Here is a 23138-nt window from a genome sequence, read left to right as displayed (position 1 = left end):
TCCGCGTCATACACCTCTCATCAATTCGTCAATGATATACATTTACTGAATGATAAATCAGACAAATCTCAATCCAGATAGTTTTCAACGTTTTATTAGAAACAAAATACCAACAAAAATAGATAGTAAATACATAATGGTCTGCTCTGAGACTACCTAGGGTCACTCCCCGGAGACGTTGTCCAGTTATAATATCATCAGTGATAGACAGGGACAGTAAGGGTAGGGGGGTTGAACAGATGATAGATTCTTCACAACCAGTTAATTAATACCAGTATCATGATCCCGTTTTGCACATCATCTTGTCGACATCAGCAGCCTGCAGCCAGTCTGACCAGGTGCATCAACAGTGTGGGCATCACCATGTCACTATTTAGCAGACACTATGACCAAGCTGATTGCTATAGTAAAAGAAGGACTATGCTTAATGCCACTTTCCCAATTCCCACAATACCTCTATTTATGTGTGAATCAATAGTTTTACCAGGCTTTAAGCAATATTCCAGAAATATCAGGAAAGGGGGGCCAGTATGGGGGAATTGAACCTGGTCTTTGCGTGACAACCCTTTTAACACCAGGCCACCGTTTCGCCCCTGTGTGTGAAATTAGAACAATAATGAGTGCTTGATATACATTAAAAAAAGAGTTGACTGGGGTACAAACTATACCACTTAAACTTGCTGGGACTAGCAATTTTCCCGATTTGTGTCCCTTAATTCCTCACAAAGAAGCCCCTCGTCCACGTCTAATGACACACCAAATCCGGGTCTTAGCTGTAACTGGTCCCTGCATGTCCTTGATGAGGGACATTTATTGCTAGTCTGATGTATTAGATCGGAGTAAAGAATCTGCTGATGCAAACTTGCCTGGACCGCAAACCAGCTGAACCACGCACCCTTTAAGATAAATACATGGTGACACACAAGACTTCTGAATCCGAGTACAAAAAAATATTTACCAACTGATGGGATAAATTGCAGCGCCTATGAACATTTAACATAAAGATCAATTCTTAATACTACCAATGCAATGGGTTTTCTGGTAATTTGAAGCTATATTTTCATCTCATAATTAAGAAAGTATGAACACTTCAGATAAGATCAATGTTTATACTGACCTCAATGCATTGGGTCGTGCAGTAATTTGAATTTAAATGTTTCCTTAATCTGAGACCTAAATCCTTATAAAGTGTACTTCCCCCTGCAATATGTACCCATGGATGGGACTCTGTGGTAGGATGCCAAGTAGTCTGAGAGCAATTAGTCAGCAGTTAAAATATTTCGCTTAAATCAGGAAGCCTTTCCAAGGTCAATCTTTTTCTGGATGGCTCTGGCAGAATGGTAGATCATCCCGTCTATAAGGCCGGCAACTGTAAAGCAGAGAGACAATCAATGTTGCAATATTCCAGCTATACCAGGCAGCCTGTAAATGATATACTTTGCAGGGTAAACCAATGGTTGACAGCACTGCCAGGTTTGTTTGTTTGTTTGTTTGTTGTTTAATGCCGCACTCAGCAATATTCCAGCTATATGATGGCGGTCTGTAAATAATCGAGTCTGGACCAGACAATCCAGTGATTAACATCATGAGCATCTATCCACGCAATTGGGATCGATGACATGCATCAACCAAGTCAGCGAGCCTGACCACCCGATCCCGTTCGTCGCCTCTTACGACAAGCATAGTCGCATAGTCGCCTTTTACGGCAAGCATAGTCGTCTTTTACGGCAAGCATAGTCGCCTTTTACGACAAGCATAGTCGCCTTTTACGACAAGCATAGTCGCCTTTTACGGGGGGCATGGCACATGCTGCCAGGGAACAATGACACACAATCAGCCCTCACACATTATGACCGGCAGATTAGTCCGCTCTCATTACAAGCATGGTGTACCAGTACTGGGGACCACCTCAGAATACCCAGGGGAGATTGTGAGGAAATACCTGCTTAATAATATGACAGCGTGCTGTTAATTACCAGTAAATGATCGATTCTCGACTAGGCAAACCAGAGATTCATATGGTGAGCAACGACTTTAGGTCCATGCATCCATGAAACAAGAAATGGGTTTGTTTTGTTGTTGTTTAACACCACTCTCAGCAATATTCCAGCTATATGATGGCGGTTTGTAAATAATCGAGAATGGACCAGACAATTCAGTGATTGACATCACGAGGATGGATCCATGCAATTGGGATACGATGACATGCATCAACAAAGTTGCCCTTGGCAGGCAAATAGGGAAGAATGGTTATATTGCTTAAAATTGGGGAGTTTTCAAAGTTCTTTTTTTCCAGGTATTCTAATATTGAGTTTTAACCTTTAATTTAAGGCAATAGTGTAAAACTAAGCATTAAATCCTCTTCCTCTGTTAAGTGAAATGAAAGTCATCTCTACAAAGCCATACCATCAATATGGGACTTTTTACTGACTTTTGCTGCAGACTTGGGTTTAAATATCAGCCTCTAAACAGGTGTAGATATATCAAGGGTCTTACAATGACCCCTACAGCCGGAGTAGTTTTACTTGGTGGCCTAGTGTATATACCTGTAAATACTCCTCCTATAATTGCACAGACACCCGTCAGAAAATGCATGAAGGACCTGAAAGTTAGAAGAGTAGTGATCAGTACAATAGTCAGCAATCCAAGAGCTATATGGCAGTGGAATCAGCATAATACAGAGGCACCTTCATATTTAAATAGTTCCAGTTACTGCTGGAGGGATGGGGGGCCCATTGCATGGCATTCACAATCACCGGTACAACCACAACTCACACACATATTCAAATGTTCTTGTATTCAAATCAATTGAGAATAAGTGAAATGCTAGCTAAGTAAGGATAAGAATTTATGGATGAACAACTTCTTTATTACAATTAAAAGCGACGTTTCGGTGTAGGTTCTAACACCGTTGTTATCAAGCAAGTGATATACAAATGCTAGCTGTCCAGGGGAGACAACTCTTGTATGCTGACAGATAGGGAGTGTCCCATCCTATCAACAACAGCCAGTATTTCACATGCTAAGGACTCCTGCAATTCTGTGGTGAAAATATTTACACATGTCTCAATGAGTATGGTTTTACCCTGCTTTTAGCAAAATCTAGACGACACTTCAGACAATGTGGGGACCCAAACTTGTGTCACTGAGGTAACAAGCCACAGCACTACTGTTGTTGAACACTCCTTCAATGCATCAGACGACATATCATAAAAAAACATATACATGTGTAGTATGTCTACATGAAACAATAATTTGTTCTTGAAACTACTGCCTCTTGCTTTACACATAAGAAACATGAATTCTGAAAAATGTTCACACATTGTATGACTTGAAAAGGAGTGACCTAAACATGACAAAAATCACCTTGATATGTACTCAACAGTTCAAACCAAACCAAACCAATGTTAAAATTAAAAATATTGCGAACAATGGAACATATGCGTAGAGCCCCACTACCAACTACACATATATCAAACTTTATTTTATTTTGAAAGAAAGAGGCTGACTAATTGCCATATGAAGTTTCAGCTTACGGTATGATCAAAGTGCAAAGTCCAAATCAAGGTCAAAATTTCTAAATATAGCAAAAACAGAAGATATATGTGGAGCCCCACTACTTACGAAACATGTAACAAATTTGATAAATATAGCCATAAGTAGCTTTTTCAATATGGCTGCCATGGTGGCCATATTGAAAACTGGATTCAAACGCCTCATTGGTTCAGAGGTCCTTGAGGAAAAGATGTCTTCAGCCTGGTCAGCTAACAATCCAGCAACACAGCTGGGAGTAGCCAATAGTTAAGTGCACTCACCTCTGTTTTTCTGTATATTTAACCATCATGGGCGAGAGCTCATACATGAAGAAGACGCCCGGAAGACCACTCTCCCCTGATCCCGCAGCCACTGTCTTGGAATGTTTGGTCACTGAGAACTGATTGGTGTGTAGGGTCTGAAGCAATAGCAAGTACAAACAGGCTATACAACTCTACAAAGGCTAGAAAGTTCCATGAATGTATAATAATTTTATACCTTTGTCTTGAATACCAAATATTATGAGGAGTATGAATGATTAAAATCACAACCAAGCCTAAATACTTTTGTTCAAATCCCTAATCTCTGACATTTGCAACATTCTGCTTTAGATTTATTAGTAGATCTCCTTACCAAGTCATGTAACAAACCCAGTTGCAGTTTCTTAAATAATATATGGCAAAGCTGTCCCTCGTTTCTGTTGACCACCACATAGTCTGAACCATCAATATTGATCCAACTCAATTTACTTGAATAATTGTTCCATTTATAAATACATATTTAATGATAACCAGCCCATGTATAAGACGACCCAACTGTACAAGCCTTCAAAATCGATGCTAATTTATATACCCCATCTATAAAGTGACTCGAAATGAATCATGTCACCAGCGCATACACAATCCCTACATTGCAATAAGAACATGTTTGTCTTCCGCAGAAAAATACACAGTGACATACGGTATGTCTCTTTGATCGTTTTACTTATCATCATGAAAGACATGATCCTAAAGGTGACCTTTGCCAAAATAATTTATTCTTGCAGTAATAATTCTACCAGCTAATTTCAAGAAACAGCTTGTCAACACAAAACAAAATGTGAAAGTACAGAAATTATCAGCAGAATGCTCCCGAATCAACCATCACAAATTGTTTCCTTTTATCACATGTACATGAATTCATTCAGAGAAAACCTGATACACGTACCTGGCCACTGATTTGGGTGTAGGTGGTTGGCACGACTTTAACAAAATATTGGAACATCATCTGTTCTGTAAACAAAAGAATGTGTTGATTAGGAACTGATTATTTATCTACACAGATAGTAATAATGTGAATTATTCTGATCTACTGACCCCACAAAAATTGTTAACTGCAATTTTATTGAAAGAGCCAATCTCATTAAAATCAGATCTAAGTTCTCGCTGCCGCTAAACAAACCTTTGTTTAGCGATAACGAGAACTAAGATCTGATTTTAATGAGATTGTTGAAAGAGCCTACCCCATTGTATGTCAATATTTTTCCATTACCGGTTCATAAAGTGTATATTTTCAGTGTTTCTCCATACAAAGCCTATCATGCTTTGCGGTGACCAATCAATGCTTCATGTGCCAATTATACACACTTCATTGAGGATATTATTGAGGGTAAGGCTATAGAGATGCATAGAAAGAATCTGATACTAAACTTTCCAAAAGGGTTCCTGAAAAAGGTTCCATTCATATTTGCCTACCTTTACTTTTTCCTACAGAAAAGTATTCAGGTGTGGAATAATGCCTACACTTATGCCATTGCAACCCGTTTGTTGTTTAATGTCACACTCAGCAATGTTCCTGCTATATGACAGCAGCATGTAAATAACTGGACCAGACATTCCAGTGACTGATGTTCAATGTGGTGTGGGCATGATGACAGGATATGAACCAACTCACCGAGCTGGACCACCCGATCAATTAGGTTGGTTGGTTGGTTTGTTGTTTAACGTTGCACTCAGCAATATTCCAGCTATATGATGCGGTCTGTAAAGTAAACGCGTCTGGACCAGACTATCCAGTGATTTATATCATGAGCATCGATCTACACAATGGGGATCGATGACATGCATCAACCAAGTCAGCAAGTCTGACCACCCGATCCCGTTAGTCGCCTCTTACGACAAGCATAGTCGCCTCGATCAATTAGGTACCCACTTACGATTCCTATTCCAGAATTCAGAGAAGGTACACCCTGAATTACAGGCTCATTGATCATCACCAGCCCTATATCATAATTATGTGAGTGGGTGAGTATGTTATTTTACACGGCTTTTAGCAATATTACAGCAATATCACTGGAGGAGTCCAGAAATGGGATTTAAACATTTTACCAATTCGGGCAATAAACCCCTGGTTTTCAGCGTGACAAGTGAACGCTTTAACGACTAAGCTTCCCCAACCCCACCTCACAATTACTTGAAAATAAGTGCACATGCATAATTACTACATACGAGGCATTCATGTTTCATGTTACCTGATATCATATAAATTCTTATATAATACATTCATCTATTATTTCAGATGTGAAAAAGATGCAGAGTGGAAGCATAACTTTGCACCGTGGAACAATTGAATCACATCTTTGAGGGCTGTCTGCTATTCTGACAAATAACTGAGGCAACTGTAGCATGACAAAGAGAAGGCAAAAGTGGATGCCACTATAAAATATGCATGTTGCACACCAACAAATATTAAACTTATGTTAACATTGTTTTCTTTGTATATCTGACTGTTTGAATTTCATTGATTGGATCTCGTGAGTCCTGTTTGTTCACATCCACGCTGTTTATTTCAGTGACATTGCATATATTGAAATCTAATACCAAAACTAATTGGGGCCAAGCCGGGAGTCGAACCCGGGACCTCTCGCACCCGAAGCGAGAATCATACCCCTAGACCACTTGGCCAGTACGCTAAATTGCTGGAATTGTTTTTGACTAGATTCAAATTACCCCTTTTCCGGACTCGACTTCGCAATCACGCGAAAATACGTTGATGAAATAAGCATAAATATATTACGTTCACACGATTTTAATGATCAGAAGCATAGGTAATCTTCAGTAAACGCATTTCAAAGGGCACAACACGTAAACCGGAAATGACGAAAGTGCTTATGGGATACAAAATGGTTTCCGCTGCATAACTACTGGTGCGCGATGCCCAGGCCGCTGTAAATTTTCACATAGCGAAGAGGTACGCACATGCAGACATCGTATTGCTAGTTTGTATAGGAATCCCTTAGGTTTTGGTGACGTTCTTTGATAGACTGTGATCCCCTTTGTCACGTAATCGGCTGGTAATCGTTATAGTCAAATGGGTCATAGGTAACAAGCTAATCGGCAAGGTCAGGCTTCAAAAGTTCGTGTTTAATGATCTAACGAGAATGCAACATCCTCTGTTATGCCCATTTAACTTCTCTGAAATGAGATTTGATGTAAGTACGTCACCAAATCCCAGGAATGTCACCTTCCGTATCAATTCAAAAGGGTGCATCCTGGAAGTGCCATATTAGCTTATCGCACGTGCAAAAGAGAACGAATTTGGACTAGTCTACTACGGAGGAGTGTCAGGCATTGCATAAGCCTACAACATAAGGGATTGGTCCTTTTTATTCTTTTGGGGGATAGAAACACTGCGAAGGGGGGTGGGAATGTCACATACAAAATAGGGGCGGGGTCGTCGGCAAAATATGATACATGTTAGAAAACTACGAAAATATTACCCAGCCAAGTCATGTATAATATTACCGCGCACTTTTCGTACATCGCCGAAAACGGGATATATTTCAGCTTTGGTCAAGTGTCATTCTGTTCTATGTTCTATTTATTTAAACTCCAGACATAACCATAAATACATATGGGGGTGTCACATATGGTAGTCGTGTGGTAAATTGAAATAATCATCTAACATGTCAACGGACCACAATAAAAAACAGGGGATTTGTCTTGGACTAATCTATCACATACCACTACAATTTGGCCTGATTTATAAATTGTAGAGGTGACAGTTTAATAAGATTATTTATTCCAAATTACATCATTTGTGAGAGAATGATGAAGTTTGCATCAAAACTTTTGATCAGCAGTAATATTTACTACCACGTGAACCATTATTATTTTTCAGTGTTCTTATAGTAAAGTGCGTATCTGACCCCCTGACAATGCCAGCTCCTCCACCAAGTGGTTATTCGATGGGGCATGGCCCCAGTTGCTGGGACCGGGTCAAAATGGGCTTCATGATGGGATTCTGCGTTGGCATGGCTTCAGGAGCTCTGTTTGGGGGATTCTCAGCTCTCAGGTTAGTTGTTTTGTCTGGGTAATTTTACAGTCATTAACTGTACAAGTTATATTGAGCCAGCAAGGGCATTGAACCCGGAGACCTCTGCATAAAACTCTCCACTAGGCTGTACAGTGTTGTAGATTTACGATATGGTGTAACGTATTATCTTGAACAGGACATGGCTAGTCAGTACTGCTGATCTTGGCATGTGCTGTAACAATTTGAACCTCAGTATTGGAAACATAGTTCTTGACAATTTTGGCCCATATTTCAATTCTTTTGGAGTTGCAAACACCGTAAACATGGTAAAGTCTTAAAAATGTCTGGCCAAAGAGGCTAAGATACATTATATCATTAGGCCACACATTTTTTATTTTTCATTTCACAGGCCCCTCACCCCTACTGAAAAGCAGCCGGTCTTAGAAATAAATTAAACATAAAAAATACTTATTCTTAATATTTCTTCGGCCAGTAATATTAATCCTCTTATACAATATAAAAAGTTATAATTTTATGTAAATTCCATGTCTACAATCAGTGACTAAAGAGGCCACCTGCAGGAAAAGCTGGAATAAATCTGTAAAACATAACATCAAGAAAGTCTGGCCATACATCATAAACATGAAAAGACCTTGAAATACACCATAACTACCATAATTGTTTCTACTAGTTATACACAAAATTGCTTAGAATATCAGCAGGATAACAAGTACATTAAAGCTTGGTAACTGATACAATGTATTAAATCACAAGATCTGTTTCCGTGTCTTGGTTATTTATTTGCACTGAATTTGACTAAAGTGCCTTGAAAAAGCCTTGAATTTGTTGAGGACAATGTACCAACCCATTCTTTTATGTAGTTGAAAAAAGCAATGGCAGGAGGAAGTGTCAGGATATTTGTAAAACTGATAAAGCTCTAACTTGTGGCAATTATTACATAATGACTTACAGTTGTTGGAACATATCTGTGCATGACAGTAATAGAAGGAGGTGTTAAAATAAAGGTATGTTTTGAGTAGTATTTCGAGTTAACATAGGAACAGAACATTCTTACTAGACTGAGGCCTCTTGCAGATACATGGACTGCCAATGTTAATGTTGTTGCAGGTATGGAATGCGTGGCCGGGAGTTGGTGCAGCAGGTGGGGAAGACGATGGTGCAGGGAGGAGGGACATTTGGGACGTTCATGGGAATAGGCACTGGTATCCGGTGTTGACAGGAATGTGTGTTTCACGGTAGACTTATTTACAGAAGCATTCTTGAGTTGACAACAGCCACACAGAGCTGACATGTGACGCTCTGACCTCCAAGGCGAGCTTTACACATGAATGCAGCGTGTCTATAATGTCATCATCATTGTGTGTTAATAAATATATTTGTAATAGAATATCAGAAATAGTGTTGTTGCTTTGATTTCATGGTGTTGGTGAAAAAATCAGACTGACATAAATATGCAAGGGTTGTTCTCGGAACATTCAGAGACGCAGTGCAAAAAATCCAGCTATGATGCCCATCAACTTAATGGAACATCTTGACTCAAGATACTCCCTAGAAATTTGTCATGTTTATCGTTGTTTCTTTTTATTTAATCAGTCCATTGTTTTGTCTTGTTTTCTGGACTTTTCTTAGTCAATACCCCAAGAGGCAGAGGGGAAAAATAAGTGTTGTAATAGAGGTCCTTAAAAGTATGTGTATGTCTCAACGAACATAAAGACCTGAAAAATAAGTTATTCTCACCCTAAGGAGAGAGATTAGACCCTGCTCAGTATGGTCAGAATGTTTAAACACACACGTCACAGGGAAGCAGTATCAGATGCTAATAGTTGTTGAATTCTCTCTGGAAACTATCTTGAAGAACCCAAACAGAAAAGACTGGCATGGCTGTCAGCAGGTTCAGCAGCACAACAGACTATTACCACTGAAAAACTTTAAAAAATAAAAGAATTCTTGAATGAATTCAAAGTGGTGTAAGAAATTCATCTTTAAGGATGATTTGTAGGAATAATTGTTCCTATAATCTTGTTCTGTTTGTGTGAGACTAGTGGAAATTTATTCACCTTACCTTAAAAAATATTAGGAGCCAACTCAACTTTATTCATGTGAAATTTGGCTCCTGATTGAATTGAGGTCACTGCTGTGTGTTGCCACTGCCAGTTCTCTGGCGGATCCAGACACCCTGACATGTTTACTGCGTCCTTGGCCAAGTCAGTTCGTTACTTATGTGCGCACACACCAAAATCCTGATCTGCAGTTAATGCTGGTAGTACAACAGCCTTGTAGGGCAGCATAGTATTTTCACTTGTCACGCTGATAAATGAGGACAGGACACTGCTAAGAAACCCACAGTCACTCAGTCATAATGTGTCACTCATAATGTGAAAATCATAAAGCATGGAAAACTGGTAAGTCTGAAGTGCAACAAAGTGTTCCTTAAATTAAGTCTTAAGCACTGTAACATGAATCTCCCAAGACTGAACAAGTTTACAAGCTCTGTCCCCTATGTTGATATAAGAGAGTGTAATTGAATATTGTTTTATGCGTCTTTCAGCAATATTCAACTTCATAGTGAGGGACAAGAATGGGCTTCATAAAATGTATCTGGGTTAGGAATCAAACCTAGGTTGTCAGCATGATGAACAAATCCTTCAACCACAAAGCCTACCTTACAATATATATAATGGATATAATGGAAGGGAGGTAACCCATCTTACCCGCCTCAGCTGCTTCATATGTTTCGTCAAGAGGGTTGATAATTCCAGGGTAGTCGGTGCCAAATGACAGGTGCTTGATACGATGAGTAATGTTGAACTGAAACATTCAGAATATATACTACTCAAAAGAAGTAAAAGATCACCCGATTCTTTTATATTACTAAAATTATTCTGTCAAATTTCAGCAATACAAAAGAATCGGTTGTTCTTGTAATGTCTTTTGAGTAGTATATAGTTTCTGAGGGCATCAACATTTAACTGATTGTAGCATCATATTTTGACCTTAATACTTGAGTCAAAGTCAGTAACTAAGGTCTCCTATTCTCTGAATCATTCACATGACCTAAAGAGGTTGTGATTGTTATCCCAAATTAAAATTACTTCACTGAGAGCAGGAGTGAGTGAATATTGTTTTATGACTCAAGCTAGATCATGGCAGCCCAGACAAACCAGAGACATCATCATGGCACAATGACAATCAGCAAAGTCCCTGATCCCCACCATCCAATCCTCTTGAGTCTTCAGGAACCCATGCTTGCCATAACAGGTGACTATGCTTGTCGAAAGAGGCGACTGACGGGATCGGGTGGTCAGACTCACCGACTTGGTTGATGCACGTCATCGAATCCCAATTGCATGGGTCGATGCTCATGATATCAATCACTGGATTGTCTGATCGGGACTCGATTATTACAGACTGCCTTCATATAGCTGGAATATTGCTCAGTGTGGTGTTAAACAACAAACAAACAATCCTCTAGAGTGAGTATGGTTTTACGCTGCTTTTAGCAATATTCCAGCAATATCACAGCGGGGGACACCAGGAATGGGCTTCACACATTGTGCCCATGTCGGGATTCCCCATATTATACTGGGGACTCATTCCTGGAATCCCCACAGGGATCAAGAGCATGACTAGAGGAGTGAATGAATAATAACAGCAACCTGTAAGACCTGGACAAACTATGCCAGGGGTAGAAAGTGTTGGGGTCCGCTTGTTATCTGCTCCACAAAGTTATCTCCCCTGATAGTCCCATTGCTGACAAGTGCCGGACACCAAGCGTAGCCCAATAATTCTGTCTAGAAATTAATGAAGCTTCTGGGACACTAGGCCACTGGACTAGTGGCCCTGTCTCTCTCTGCAAAGTACTTGCCACATTGACAACCTGATTCATATGTTGTCAGCTCTCAAAATGATCACAGGGTGTCTGTAGAAGACAAAGATTGTTTTAACTTACCTTCTGTCCACCGAATGCCTGCAAGTCGTGTACTGAAAGTAAACATGACACTATTACATCAGAAATACACTGAAACAGCAACATGTTTATTAATTTAAAATGTGGCTTATGTTAATGTCTTGAGCAAAATCATTTTTCTAAAGCTTGAGTCATGACCACTCCTCTGATTATCAGACATCTTATATGTGTAGGAGAAACCATGTCTGCGAGGGATTACTAGAGATTGTAAACCCTCACGAGGGGATGTTCCCGAATGTGAGGGTTTACAATCTCTAGTAATCTCAAAGAGACATGGTTTGTCCAACTTACAAACCGACTCATCGCATAGACAATGTTTTTAATTAAATAACTAATAAAAACTCTCAAATACATAACCTGTATCAGAGATGAAATATCGCCTGCAGTCGTGAACTAGGTTCAATGAAACTGGTGACCTCAGCACATGGGTTTCACAACGGTGTGAAATCTGCACGTGTGTCTCGCAATGGCACGAAATATGTGCAAGTAAACGTGATAAGAAACCCACGCATCAAAAAGATACAATGTATTTACTGTAAAATTATCCAACGACCTAAGTTATTCTTTTAGGCCAAAAGTACTTGAAATATTCTGAAGAAGAATCTAACTAGAGCCATAACGGTAATAATTCACTTTTCGACTTGAAGATATAGTTATTCAAATGGCAATCCCTGTGGATTAAAAAAATATATGGTAAAGCCAGTTAAGTTATTTCTGAATTTCTCCTGCTAACCAATACTAATCTCCAGGGATGTAGATTACGGCTAGGACAAGTCCAACTTTGATGATTTGATGCACTTTGCGAAGTAAGACTCGTTTTATCACAATATATATCTTGATTATCAATCAGATCGTCTTGACTGGGCGCCACCGTTTTGTTTGAAGAAAATGCAAGTGATTCGAGAGGTTGAATCTGATTGGTCAATAGGAGAGGCATAGAAAGGACATAACTTGTAATAGCCACTGGTGGCGCTACGATTGAGCCCAGTAATTCCAGCCTAGTTCGGCAAGGGTGGAAACTGGACTTTTAAAGTTAGTTAACTCTCTTGCCTCGGGAAGATGGTAGATTACGGCTGGGACTAGTCCAAATTTACTACCCGGGTACCTAACTCCCTATTACCCGACCTTACCCGGGTACCCACTGTAGGTCTCAAGAGTTCGGAACACAATGGCTAATTGGGAATAGTTTAACTGTAGCCCTAGCAAAAACTGTTTAGATGCATGTTTGAAACCAGAGACTATATAATAGATATATGGTCTCTTATGAAATGATCAAATCGTGCATACACTGAAGTTGACTGAAGCTTTATCTTTACTCAAACATATACAAGTCAAAAGGAATGTGTGCATCATCATAAAGAAATGCCAACATAAGCGACTTGAAGTGTAACCACTGAGCTCCAGGAAGTTTTTGTCATTAAACAATATGTCACGTGACCAGCCACGAGTCCAGGTAGTACTGTGGGTACCCGGGGTCCTACTCAGGACCCACCCAACCCGAGTACCTGAGTTAACCCTCCCAGCCCTAATGTAGAAACACAATACGTGTTGCCGTTTGTTTCCTCACCATGCACATGATGCTGCTGGAAGCTCTTCCCCGGGGCAAAGTGGAAGTTGCCTGCTACCTGAGAAACACAACGGAGGCAGTTAGACAGATGCAGGGTATGATGACTTAACATCACTAGAAACAAAATTTGACCTTGACCTTGACCTGGGGCAAAACATGTCTGTAATCAGCAACATAGGAATCTGACAACAAGCACACCATTGGTCAATTACCTTAAGGTTTCTAATTTTCATGGTCACAAGCCTTTTGACAATTGTTTAGATTTCCAAAGATCATATCCAGCTGTCCATTACTGAGTGATTATTTACCTTATTAACTTCCAGGTAACCAAAGACTCTGCAACCTTCATTTTTTTGTGCAGACATTTTCTCGGACCATCCTTCCCGCTTGCACTGCTCGATGCCTGAAGGGTTGTTGAAAGCCCAACCCTTTTTCCTGTAAGCTTCTCTCACATCTTCACAATTGTTACAGCACCTAGAGAGGAACATCCGACATGTCATAATCATTGCTAAAGGGATAGTGCAGTGCTGAATTTTGTTTCATGTGAAAAAGAGTAAGAAATAAAAATAGAACTCCTCTGAATCACATTTACTTAAAGCCTGGACAAACATAGCACTCCTATAATGGCCTTTCCTGGGTCGGGTGGGTACTGAGTAGGACCCGGGTACCCACAGGACTACCCAAACCCGTGGTTAGTCACGTGATACATTGTTCAATGACAAATACTCTATACAGTACAGGTCAGTGGTTACAGTACAAGTCGATAATGATTTCTGACTATGCACCCATTCTTTCTGAATTTTCACATGGTTGAATCAAGAAATAACTTAAGTCAACTTCAGCGTATGCATGATCAGATTGTTTAATACATGTATCTAAATACGTTTTGCCAGGGCTATGATAAAAAAAATTCGAATAGACATTTTGTACCTTTCTCTTGAGACCTACAGTGGGTACCGGGTAGGGTCGGGTAGTAAGGGGGTGGGTACCCGGGTAGTAAATTTGGACTCGGCCCAGCCCTGGTATAAAGTATGACATGAATTACTAGAGACTGGATAAATTATGTCTTTGGGATCCTGTTTACTGCATCTCCAGTCTACAATGACAAATACCCCTTTGCTACCACAGCTTTGTTTAAGTCTGATTGGACATTGCTGACAACAGTCCCCTACAAAACCGCCTTAGAGTCACCTGTGTGCCCACAAAACAGCCTTAGACGACTGGGTCATCTGTGTGCCCAACAAGTTAAGGACAAGAGAAAGGAAGATGAGGACATGACTTGCTAAACAAAGCTAGGGTAGCGAATCCAGGGTACTCATCATTAAGGAGTGAGTGAGTGAGTATGGTTTTATGCCACTTTTAGCAATAGTCCAGCTATATCACGACAGGGTACACCACAAAAAAAGCTTCACACATTGGGCCCATGTGGGGAATCAAACCAGGTCTAACGCATGACATGTGAACGCTTTAACTTACTGGGCTAACCCACCACCCCTTATCATTAGAGAAGGCATATATAACCGTAATAGTCTAATACCCAGGATATTCATGGATTGGCAACTGCTGTTCTGTCAAATGTGTTGCTGACATCTTGCCAATTTTTATATTGCCCTATAAAATACAGTAAAGTTTAATGACTTTGAAGAAGATATTAATACTGTTTGGATTGCAAATGGTTAAAGAAAAGAAATTGCCACACCAAACAAATCTTCTTTCTATCATAGATGTAGAACACATAGACCTTGACTGTAGGGATGTTCCATTACCCAGTACTTACTTTTTGTCATCAGTTTCTGCTCCGTAACAACTTTCACAGCGGCTGGGATCAAGTTCCTTCGGCTTTGTAACATTCTGAAATATATCACCATCTATTTTATTGGCATCAAAAGATGCTGATGAGAACACAAAGAGACGGTAGGTCACAGGAACTCCTACAGCAAATCATTGTCTCCTACAATCAGGGTCTAGATTTTCTCAGTGCTTATAAATGCTGCTATTTGACTGGATTAAGGTTTGTTTGTAGTCTAACGCTGCACTCCGCAATTTTCCAGCTATATGACGGCGGTCTGTAAATAATAAAATCTGGACCAGACAATCCAATGATTAACATCATGAGCATCGATCCATGCAATTGGGAATCGATGACATGCATCAACCAAGTCAGCGAGCCTGACCACTTGATCCCGACAAGCATAGTCACCTTTTACGGCAAGCATGGGTTACTGAAGGCCTATACCATCCCGGATCTTCACAGGTAGATTGGATTAAGGTACAGATATGTATCATTCCATTGGGGTTGGGGAGGGGGAGTAGCATGGATTTGGATTTGCATTTTTGGCTAGGGGGTCAGCAGTGGTATTAATCTGGAGACTCATTAAGATTTACAGCATGTTGCAGATAAAGTTACCATACCTATCGTAACTCTGACAGAGAACTCACTTGTGTTGGAGAGAGAACAGAAGGGGTTTTTTTTCCAATAATGTCATGGGAATTTCTGCTGGCCAAAACAACATGTAGGAGTGACACGTCCTTCATGATCCATTTCACATTGTTGAACACGCATCTATTTGAGTGACTTTCTGAACAACACTACATACATGTATATCTTACATGTTGACGTTTTGTCCTTATAATAAAAGATGCCAAGACTACCCGAACAAAATATATGTGAGCCATGCAAAAACATTTCTCAAACATTTAAGATACATGTTCAAGTTTGATGTATACTGGGTCATTTTGACAACACTGCTTGTTTTTTTTTGTCTATGTCAAAAGTCAAGTTAAAAGTGAAAACACCAACTTTATACCTTGAGACACAAAACAAAGCATGTTAATGAAACAGCGCACCCACAAAAGGGTCATAATGTTAAGCTTGTTAAGTTTGTTTTGTTATTTATATATCCAATATATTTCACAAATAAATAAAGGCCACAAATACAATATCAAGGTATTTGTTTGTATATCTATCCAAGTCCATAATTCCTTTCAACATGTTCAAAATTTGTCTCAAATTTGGAAATCATGTGCAGCACATTGTGATAAGAATAAAGACACTGTTGTCCTGGTGGTAGCACTTGGCTGATTGTTAGTTTTGTCATTATTTGGTACACATTAGAAATATCTCTTCTTAATGTACATACTTCTCTATATGTTTCTATGGAAAAGAAAATTGCAAGTAATTTCGTGGCATTTGATTGTCTTACCAAGCAATGTATTTTAACATTTCCATAAACCCTCTACAAAGTGGGCCACACCAAATTACAAACTACTATTTCTTGATTGGTTGATAATAGAGTGGACAGGGCTTGAGTTGCATTATTGTGTTGATTGATGTGGCTGCTTTTGTATTGTTGAAATGATAAAATAAGCAGTCCGTGATGTCATTATTCTTCACATGTTTATTATATGACTTGACTTCAATATGTTTTTGCATTTATGGAGTTAGAAATGTTAAACACGATGTGCCCATAATGTGTAAAACAGCTATGCTATGCAGATTAATGCAGTGTGCACACCGGTAGTTACGTTTACAACTCTATAAACAAAAAATATTGAAGTCTATTCTTAAATAACCACCATACTTACAGCAACTAAATCTTTAGAAGCATCTCCCAATTCTGCAAAAGAAACAGACAAAGCTATCAGTGAATAAGCTCAGGAAACAGGTTAAATACAACACAAGGGGCAAGCATAGAAACAAGCCATTGTGCTGATACAAAACTATGTCAATATCTAGAGGAGTGACACATCACCCAAGGGCATGGATAGCGGTGCAATTATTTCCCATAATTCAAACTGAGCAGTATAACTTTTGCTTCATGCTGACTGGCTGGTTCATTCCAGTTATTTCATTGTTTGCGACGAAGCCCGTAGCAACGTCGTATGAACACATTGTTGTAAATAATTGAACATGGGGTCATCCATGACACAAACAAGTGATATCATGCGATGTTGTTTCAACAATAGGTCGCCAATCTTCCCGAGGCAAGGGCGTAAACTGACTATAACAGTCCAGTTTCCATCTTTGCCAAACTACACTGGAATATCCAGTCTCGAACATAGAACCAGCAGTGGCTATTACGAGTTATGTCCCTTCTATGTCCCTCCTATGGACCAATCAGATTCCACCTCTCGTATCACTTGCATTGCTTCGAACAAAGTGGCGGTGCCCAGTCAAGACGATCTGATTGATGATCAAGATCTACATTGTAATAAAAGGATCTCACCACGCGAAGTGCATTAAATCATTTGAGCATTTTGATTTAAAACATGAAAAGATTTGCAAAATATTTGTCCATGCCCAGTTGGCGGTACACATGCTTTGCAAATCCTGCAGTCGACAGACATCTGCTTGTTGAAATCCATGCTGTTTACAAACTGGATATCTAGTTTGTTTCACGATTTTGATAAGACTATGCACAGACTCATTCGTCCAGCCAAGCCAAAATGTAACTCCAGAATTCCAGCATAGTTTGGCAAGGGTGGAAACTGGACTTTTAGTCAGTTAACTCCCTTGCCTCGGGAAGATGTAGGTCATCTGAGCCAATGTCTTCGCTTCGGATAAGGAAACCCACATTTTTCTACATTTTCTCAGAGAAAAAGACTATGGGTAATATAAAGAATAACTTATCTCCAACTCACAATTACAGACTATCTGTACCACGTGACTTTATGTTGAAAGTTTCTGGCCGGAATTTACAAAACATATGCACAGGACAGCTTACAGGATAAAGTATGCAATAAGTGACACATAAGTGTTACTGGAACAAACCTGTAGAAACCTGCATGGCAACCATGTTTCTATCAATCAATCAATCAATTCAGGCCATGTCTACAAATAACAGATGTCCTATAGAGATTAACCAAACACCTGTTGGACTGCTTATTTATAGTAGTTTCCTCATTTGTGCCTTGTTTTGATTCTTTTGACTGTGGTGTTCATAAAACTCTGATGCACTTAACAACCTGTGAAGATCCGGGGTAGAATAGGTCTTCAGCAACCCATGCCTGCCGGAAAAGGTGACTATGCTTGTTGTAAGAGGCGACTAACGGTTTCCGGTTGTCTGGCTTGCTGACTTGGTTGATGCATGTCATCGTATCCCAATTGCATGGATTGATGCTTATGACGTCAATCACTGGATTGTCTGGTCCAGACTAGATTATTTACAGACCGCCGTCATATTGCTGAGTGCAGCGTCAAACAACAAACATCATCATCATCTTAACAAGGACTGAGATTAGAAGGTTTGTAAGTGTTTAAACTATATTCCAAATGACATTATCCGTTACATGCCAACAGGTTTCCTCTACAGGTACATTACATTCGAGGCATCTAGTCTTTACCTACAGTAGAACATGGATATAACGAACATGGATAGAGCGAACAAACGGATACAACAAACTGTTAAAAAATCCCTGATTTATCTCCTACATAATATCATATCAAGTTTACGTATATAACAAATTCTCTACAGCAAACTAACGGATACAACGACCTGATATTTGATCACCGATAAGCCCATCTACCACTTATTAGTGATAGTGTCAATCAGTGTCAAGTGTCGCTGACAATTGGCTGTACGCAATCTGAGGTCAATCAACACAATCGTGGCAAATCAACACAATCGACGGTTATGGATAAACCTTGTTAAACTTAAAGAAATGTTATGAAATGTTATCAATTGAATGCTATGAAGTGATCACTGCGACTACAAGTCAATGCTGCAGTTACGAGTATTGTGATTTGTTTTATACAAGATGGCGGAAGTATCCGAGCGTAAATGTGTATAACGAACAACGGATATAACGAACTGAAGTCTCTGGTCCGTTGTAGTTCGTTATACTCATGTTCTACTGTAGTTTAATTCATATCTGACCAGCTTTCCTACTTTATCCACTAGTTACTTGGTATCTCACTTCTGGCCACTAACCCACATCCTTACCAACTTGGTTTAGCAGCTCTATGGAGTCCCCAGATCGGAAAGGGTCCCCAGTACCTCATGCTTGTCATGGGGTGCCAAGTATCTGTGACTTGGTTGAGTAGTGTTATTACACCACAGTGACATGGGATGTTGATCACGTCATAGACCATTAGTTGGCCTTGCTCAGACTTTCTGGGTTATCACCAAAAGGTTTTACCCACCTGCTATAGAACTCACCCTGTTTTTCTGGCCTAGCATGGACAGGCTTTCCCACCTGCTATAGAACTCACCCTGTTTTTCTGGCCTATCATGGACAGGCTTTCCCTCCTACTTGCTCTAGCACTCACCCTGTTTTTCTGGCTTATCAATGACAGGCTTTCCCACCTGCTATAGAACTCACCTTGTGTTTCTGGCCTAGCATGGACAGGCTTTTCCACCTGCTATAGAACTCACCCTATTTTTCTGGCCTATCATGGACAGGCTTTCCCTCCCACTTGCTCTAGCACTCACCCTGTTTTTCTGGCTTATCAATGACAGGCTTTCCCACCTGCTATAGAACTCACCCTGTTTTTCTGGCCTAGCATGGACAGGCTTTCCAACCTGCTCTAGCACTCACCCTGTTTATCTGGCCTATCATGGACAGGCTTTCCCTCCCACTTGCTCTAGCACTCACCCTGTTTTTCTGGCTTATCAATGACAGGCTTTCCCACCTGCTATAGAACTCACCCTGTTTTTCTGGCCTAGCATGGACAGGCTTTCCCACCTGCTATAGAACTCACCCTGTTTTTCTGGCTTATCACCAACAGGCTTTCCGACCTGCTATAATACTCAACATGTTTTTTCTGGCCTATCATTGACAGGCTTTCCCTCCCACTTGCCCAATCACTCACCCTGTTTTTCTGGCTTATCACTGACAGCTGTCCCATCAGTATCCAGACGCTGCTTGAACAGGTTGTGGTCTACATCAATCTGTTGTTCACCAGACACATCCATGGCATCAATACTCAAATCTGGAACATCACATCAATGCAGCCTCAGGGATCATATTGGAAGAAAAAATCTTGTGATTTCTCGGGAATGTTTTTATCAATTCTCCTTTGAAATCGCATCGTTGTCGCAGGGATTGCATATCGGTACTTTTCTTATTTGGTTCCTCGTTCTACCTTCTGCACCATCCTATTGTTTGCCGGAGTTGATAAAATCCGGAATATTTTCACGCTTCCTCACTTTGGATTCAGAGCCTTTACACAAGGAACCTTATCGATTTTGTAAAAATAATTTAAAATGATTCGGCACTAGGGTGTTTCGATACTGGTTTCTTCCTCTGCCAGCATGAATCCGTCATAAGAAAACCATTTCAAGCAAGACGTCTTATAACAATTGAACTGACTGTCCACTCACGCAAAACACTCATGTGCAAACATGACTCATATATCAATGATAATCTGCCCCGTATACATATGTATATATGTATACATATACAGTAAACTACGTTTATAACGAACATGCTTATAACGAACTTACTTTTTTGTCCCGACTATTTGCTGTAGTTATGCTGTATATATGCTTAAAACGAACTACGGTTATAACGAACTAAAAATAGAGGTCCCTTTGAGTTCATTATAACCGTAGTTTACTGTATATGAATATATGATAGGCATGAAAAGAAAACTTGAGACATATCACTGATGGCATCACAAGATGTATCAGTTTTGACTCTCTCTCTCACACAGATGTATTCCATCAATCAAATTAGGCTAAACCAAAACATCTTAATATACATGGAAACCCAATTTATCAGAAAACATTTATACACAATGTAATATGTCTTCCCTAAATCATGTTTACATACTTTAATAACTGTCATAGAAAAAAATCGAAAATAAACAGTCCATTCAAATATTAAATCACAAGGGATAACTTACAAGCACATGGCAGCTTGGAAAATGTAATATCAACGTTTATTCGAATTTTCTGGCCTCTTGAAGTGTCCACAAATAGTTCCGGCTGCACTTCTTTTGTGAGATAATAGTTGAACTCTGACACAAACAGTATAAACATCAGCACTGCACTGGACAGAGTCACTGAAAAAAAAGCCACATAACATTGCAGAAATATGCCAATGATAGCATAATGATTTGAAATGCAGGTTTTTAGGCATTATTATTTCCGATAGTGATCTAAAACCAAAACATTAATAAGATTGACAATTTTCTTTTAGTATCCTTCAAACATACATGGATACATAGGGCAAAGATTACACTTTATCATGGCAAGTACTGGTACTGATTCACACTGTATCTGATCTGAGCTTAGCAATGTTTGACATACCGATCTACCCTGCAGTCCGATATGGGCTGTTTTCGTCATGGACGGTCAACTTTTACAACATGCATGTCCAATAATCAAGCTGAATTTCATAGATTTAGTCAAACTAAGATATGAACTTATACTGTGAGTGGCATTTTGATAATATATGAATATATAACAGAAAACTAGCTATAAATATTCCATGTATAGATCAACGATGCATGGTTGAATCTGAAGTTATATGTCTTTATTGTTCGGTTCCGTGTTACAAAATCTGGACTGGCAGCTGTTTAACCGAATTGGAAATTTCTTAGACTCATCCATCAGACTATTTGGAGTTTATGATTACGCTGAATTAAGTGAATGGTCATTCTACATCTTGTTTCTATCCCTTTATGATAATTTCGCTAATAACTAGACCCTGCTTATCTTGTCTTGGATGTAGACACCCGCATGGAGGGAAAGGATTACATGATATCGATATTTGTCTTATTATAACTTTTGTTTCAAGGGTAAGACAAGAATGATTACAAATGTGTACTACATGCAAACCTTTACTATCTTTGAGTTGGATGAATTTTGGCTTAGATCGATGTGGTCTTATATAAAATGCACGACCATCAAGAACAAAATCCACTACCTACCCATATTCTAATACATGTATTGTCACAAGGGTTCAAATTCCTGGGTGGTTTGGAGAGATAGGGGTACCCATCTCTACTTTACGCTAGGGCAGAATATAACATAGGATAGACGTTCATAATTGCTTTACAATTAGTTCTAACACATAAGATATGATGAGACGTGAAAGGTCAGAACTTATTTGACACACGTATGACTTTCATAACAACTGATGCGATAAGATACACCCGGTTTGCTTCGAGACCCTCAAATTTCGCACACCTGCTGCTCCGCCAAACGTTTTCACCCGGAAATCTTCCAGTGTCTTTGGATATGCATCAAACTGCCGCAGCCGTTCTAACACACTCGGACTCTGCATATTTAGTTGTCGTTTCGGCGAGCTGCTTGATTGTCAGTGAGATGCTGATCGTTGTTGCGACTTCTACGCTGCTGGCGAATGAAAACAAGCAGCGTGTCGGGCTTCGACTGTTGACTGGGCCCCTGTCTAGATGTTATCTACAACAGTGCATTGTTCACTGCGTGTGGCTACGTTAGAACCAGTTAAGACTTGTTGCTCGTTTCGGTTTCCGCTTCGTGGAACGCATGCGCAGCGTCTTGTAAACAGCTGTCATTTTTCGGTTCTTCAACAGTTTGATGACTGCCAAGATCGAATCTTCGTGGATATTTTCAGCATTTTCTTCAAAGCCTTTATTTTATTGTTTTGTAGTCGGAGCACGAATGTCCATTTCTAAATCAAAGGGATCATAATCAAACATCGAGCTAAATGGTCCAATAATGTCCACGTCAGATGTAGCCTAGCTATTTGTTTCATCTGACTCAGACTCTCCATGAATAATTAATTGTTCAAAGATATCTTTACTTGTTGATCCAACAAAGAGTAGGC

General features: G+C 39.7%; 2 protein-coding genes and 1 non-coding gene across 3 annotated transcripts; 1 reads left to right on the top strand and 2 right to left on the bottom strand.

Moving 5' to 3' along the window:
* Nucleotides 1-78: 78 nt before the first annotated feature.
* Nucleotides 79-22741, bottom strand: LOC124139753 (endoplasmic reticulum-Golgi intermediate compartment protein 3-like). Its single transcript, XM_046507069.2, has 13 exons — nt 22517-22741; nt 21229-21387; nt 20194-20313; nt 16968-16999; nt 15160-15233; nt 13691-13856; nt 13383-13440; nt 11798-11829; nt 10560-10656; nt 4741-4805; nt 3816-3952; nt 2547-2602; nt 79-1369 (listed from the first exon to the last, which is right to left on the bottom strand). Exons 1-13 carry the CDS (start codon nt 22611-22613, stop codon nt 1290-1292), a joined length of 1173 nt encoding a protein of 390 aa, XP_046363025.2. The 5' UTR covers nt 22614-22741; the 3' UTR covers nt 79-1289.
* Trnap-cgg lies at nt 6405-6476 on the bottom strand. The gene has a single exon. It is a non-coding gene; the product is annotated as a tRNA-Pro (tRNA).
* LOC124139754 (reactive oxygen species modulator 1-like) lies at nt 6635-9235 on the top strand. Its single transcript, XM_046507070.2, has 3 exons — nt 6635-6762; nt 7693-7866; nt 8956-9235. The coding sequence occupies exons 2-3, from the start codon at nt 7730-7732 to the stop codon at nt 9062-9064; spliced, it is 246 nt and encodes an 81-aa protein (XP_046363026.1). The 5' UTR covers nt 6635-6762; nt 7693-7729; the 3' UTR covers nt 9065-9235.
* Nucleotides 22742-23138: the final 397 nt, after the last annotated feature.

The sequence above is a fragment of the Haliotis rufescens genome, unplaced genomic scaffold (genome assembly GCF_023055435.1).
Source record: "Haliotis rufescens isolate VD_foot unplaced genomic scaffold, xgHalRufe1.0.p SCAF_1, whole genome shotgun sequence".
NCBI lineage: Eukaryota > Metazoa > Mollusca > Gastropoda > Lepetellida > Haliotidae > Haliotis > Haliotis rufescens.
Note: the sequence above shows the minus strand (reverse complement) of the source record. Positions and strands in the feature narration are given on the sequence as shown.

Excerpts from the sequence above, each read along its gene's own strand:
- LOC124139754 (XM_046507070.2), top strand. The coding sequence starts at position 7,730 with ATGCCAGCTCCTCCACCAAGTGGTTATTCGATGGGGCATGGCCCCAGT. Across the intron at positions 7,867-8,955 it reads GGGGGATTCTCAGCTCTCAG|GTATGGAATGCGTGGCCGGG; the intron begins GTTAGTTGTTTT and ends ATGTTGTTGCAG.
- LOC124139753 (XM_046507069.2), bottom strand. The coding sequence starts at position 22,613 with ATGCAGAGTCCGAGTGTGTTAGAACGGCTGCGGCAGTTTGATGCATAT. Across the intron at positions 21,388-22,516 it reads AACGTTTGGCGGAGCAGCAG|TGACTCTGTCCAGTGCAGTG; the intron begins GTGTGCGAAATT and ends CTTTTTTTTCAG. Across the intron at positions 3,953-4,740 it reads ACACCCAAATCAGTGGCCAG|ACCCTACACACCAATCAGTT; the intron begins GTACGTGTATCA and ends CTATTGCTTCAG.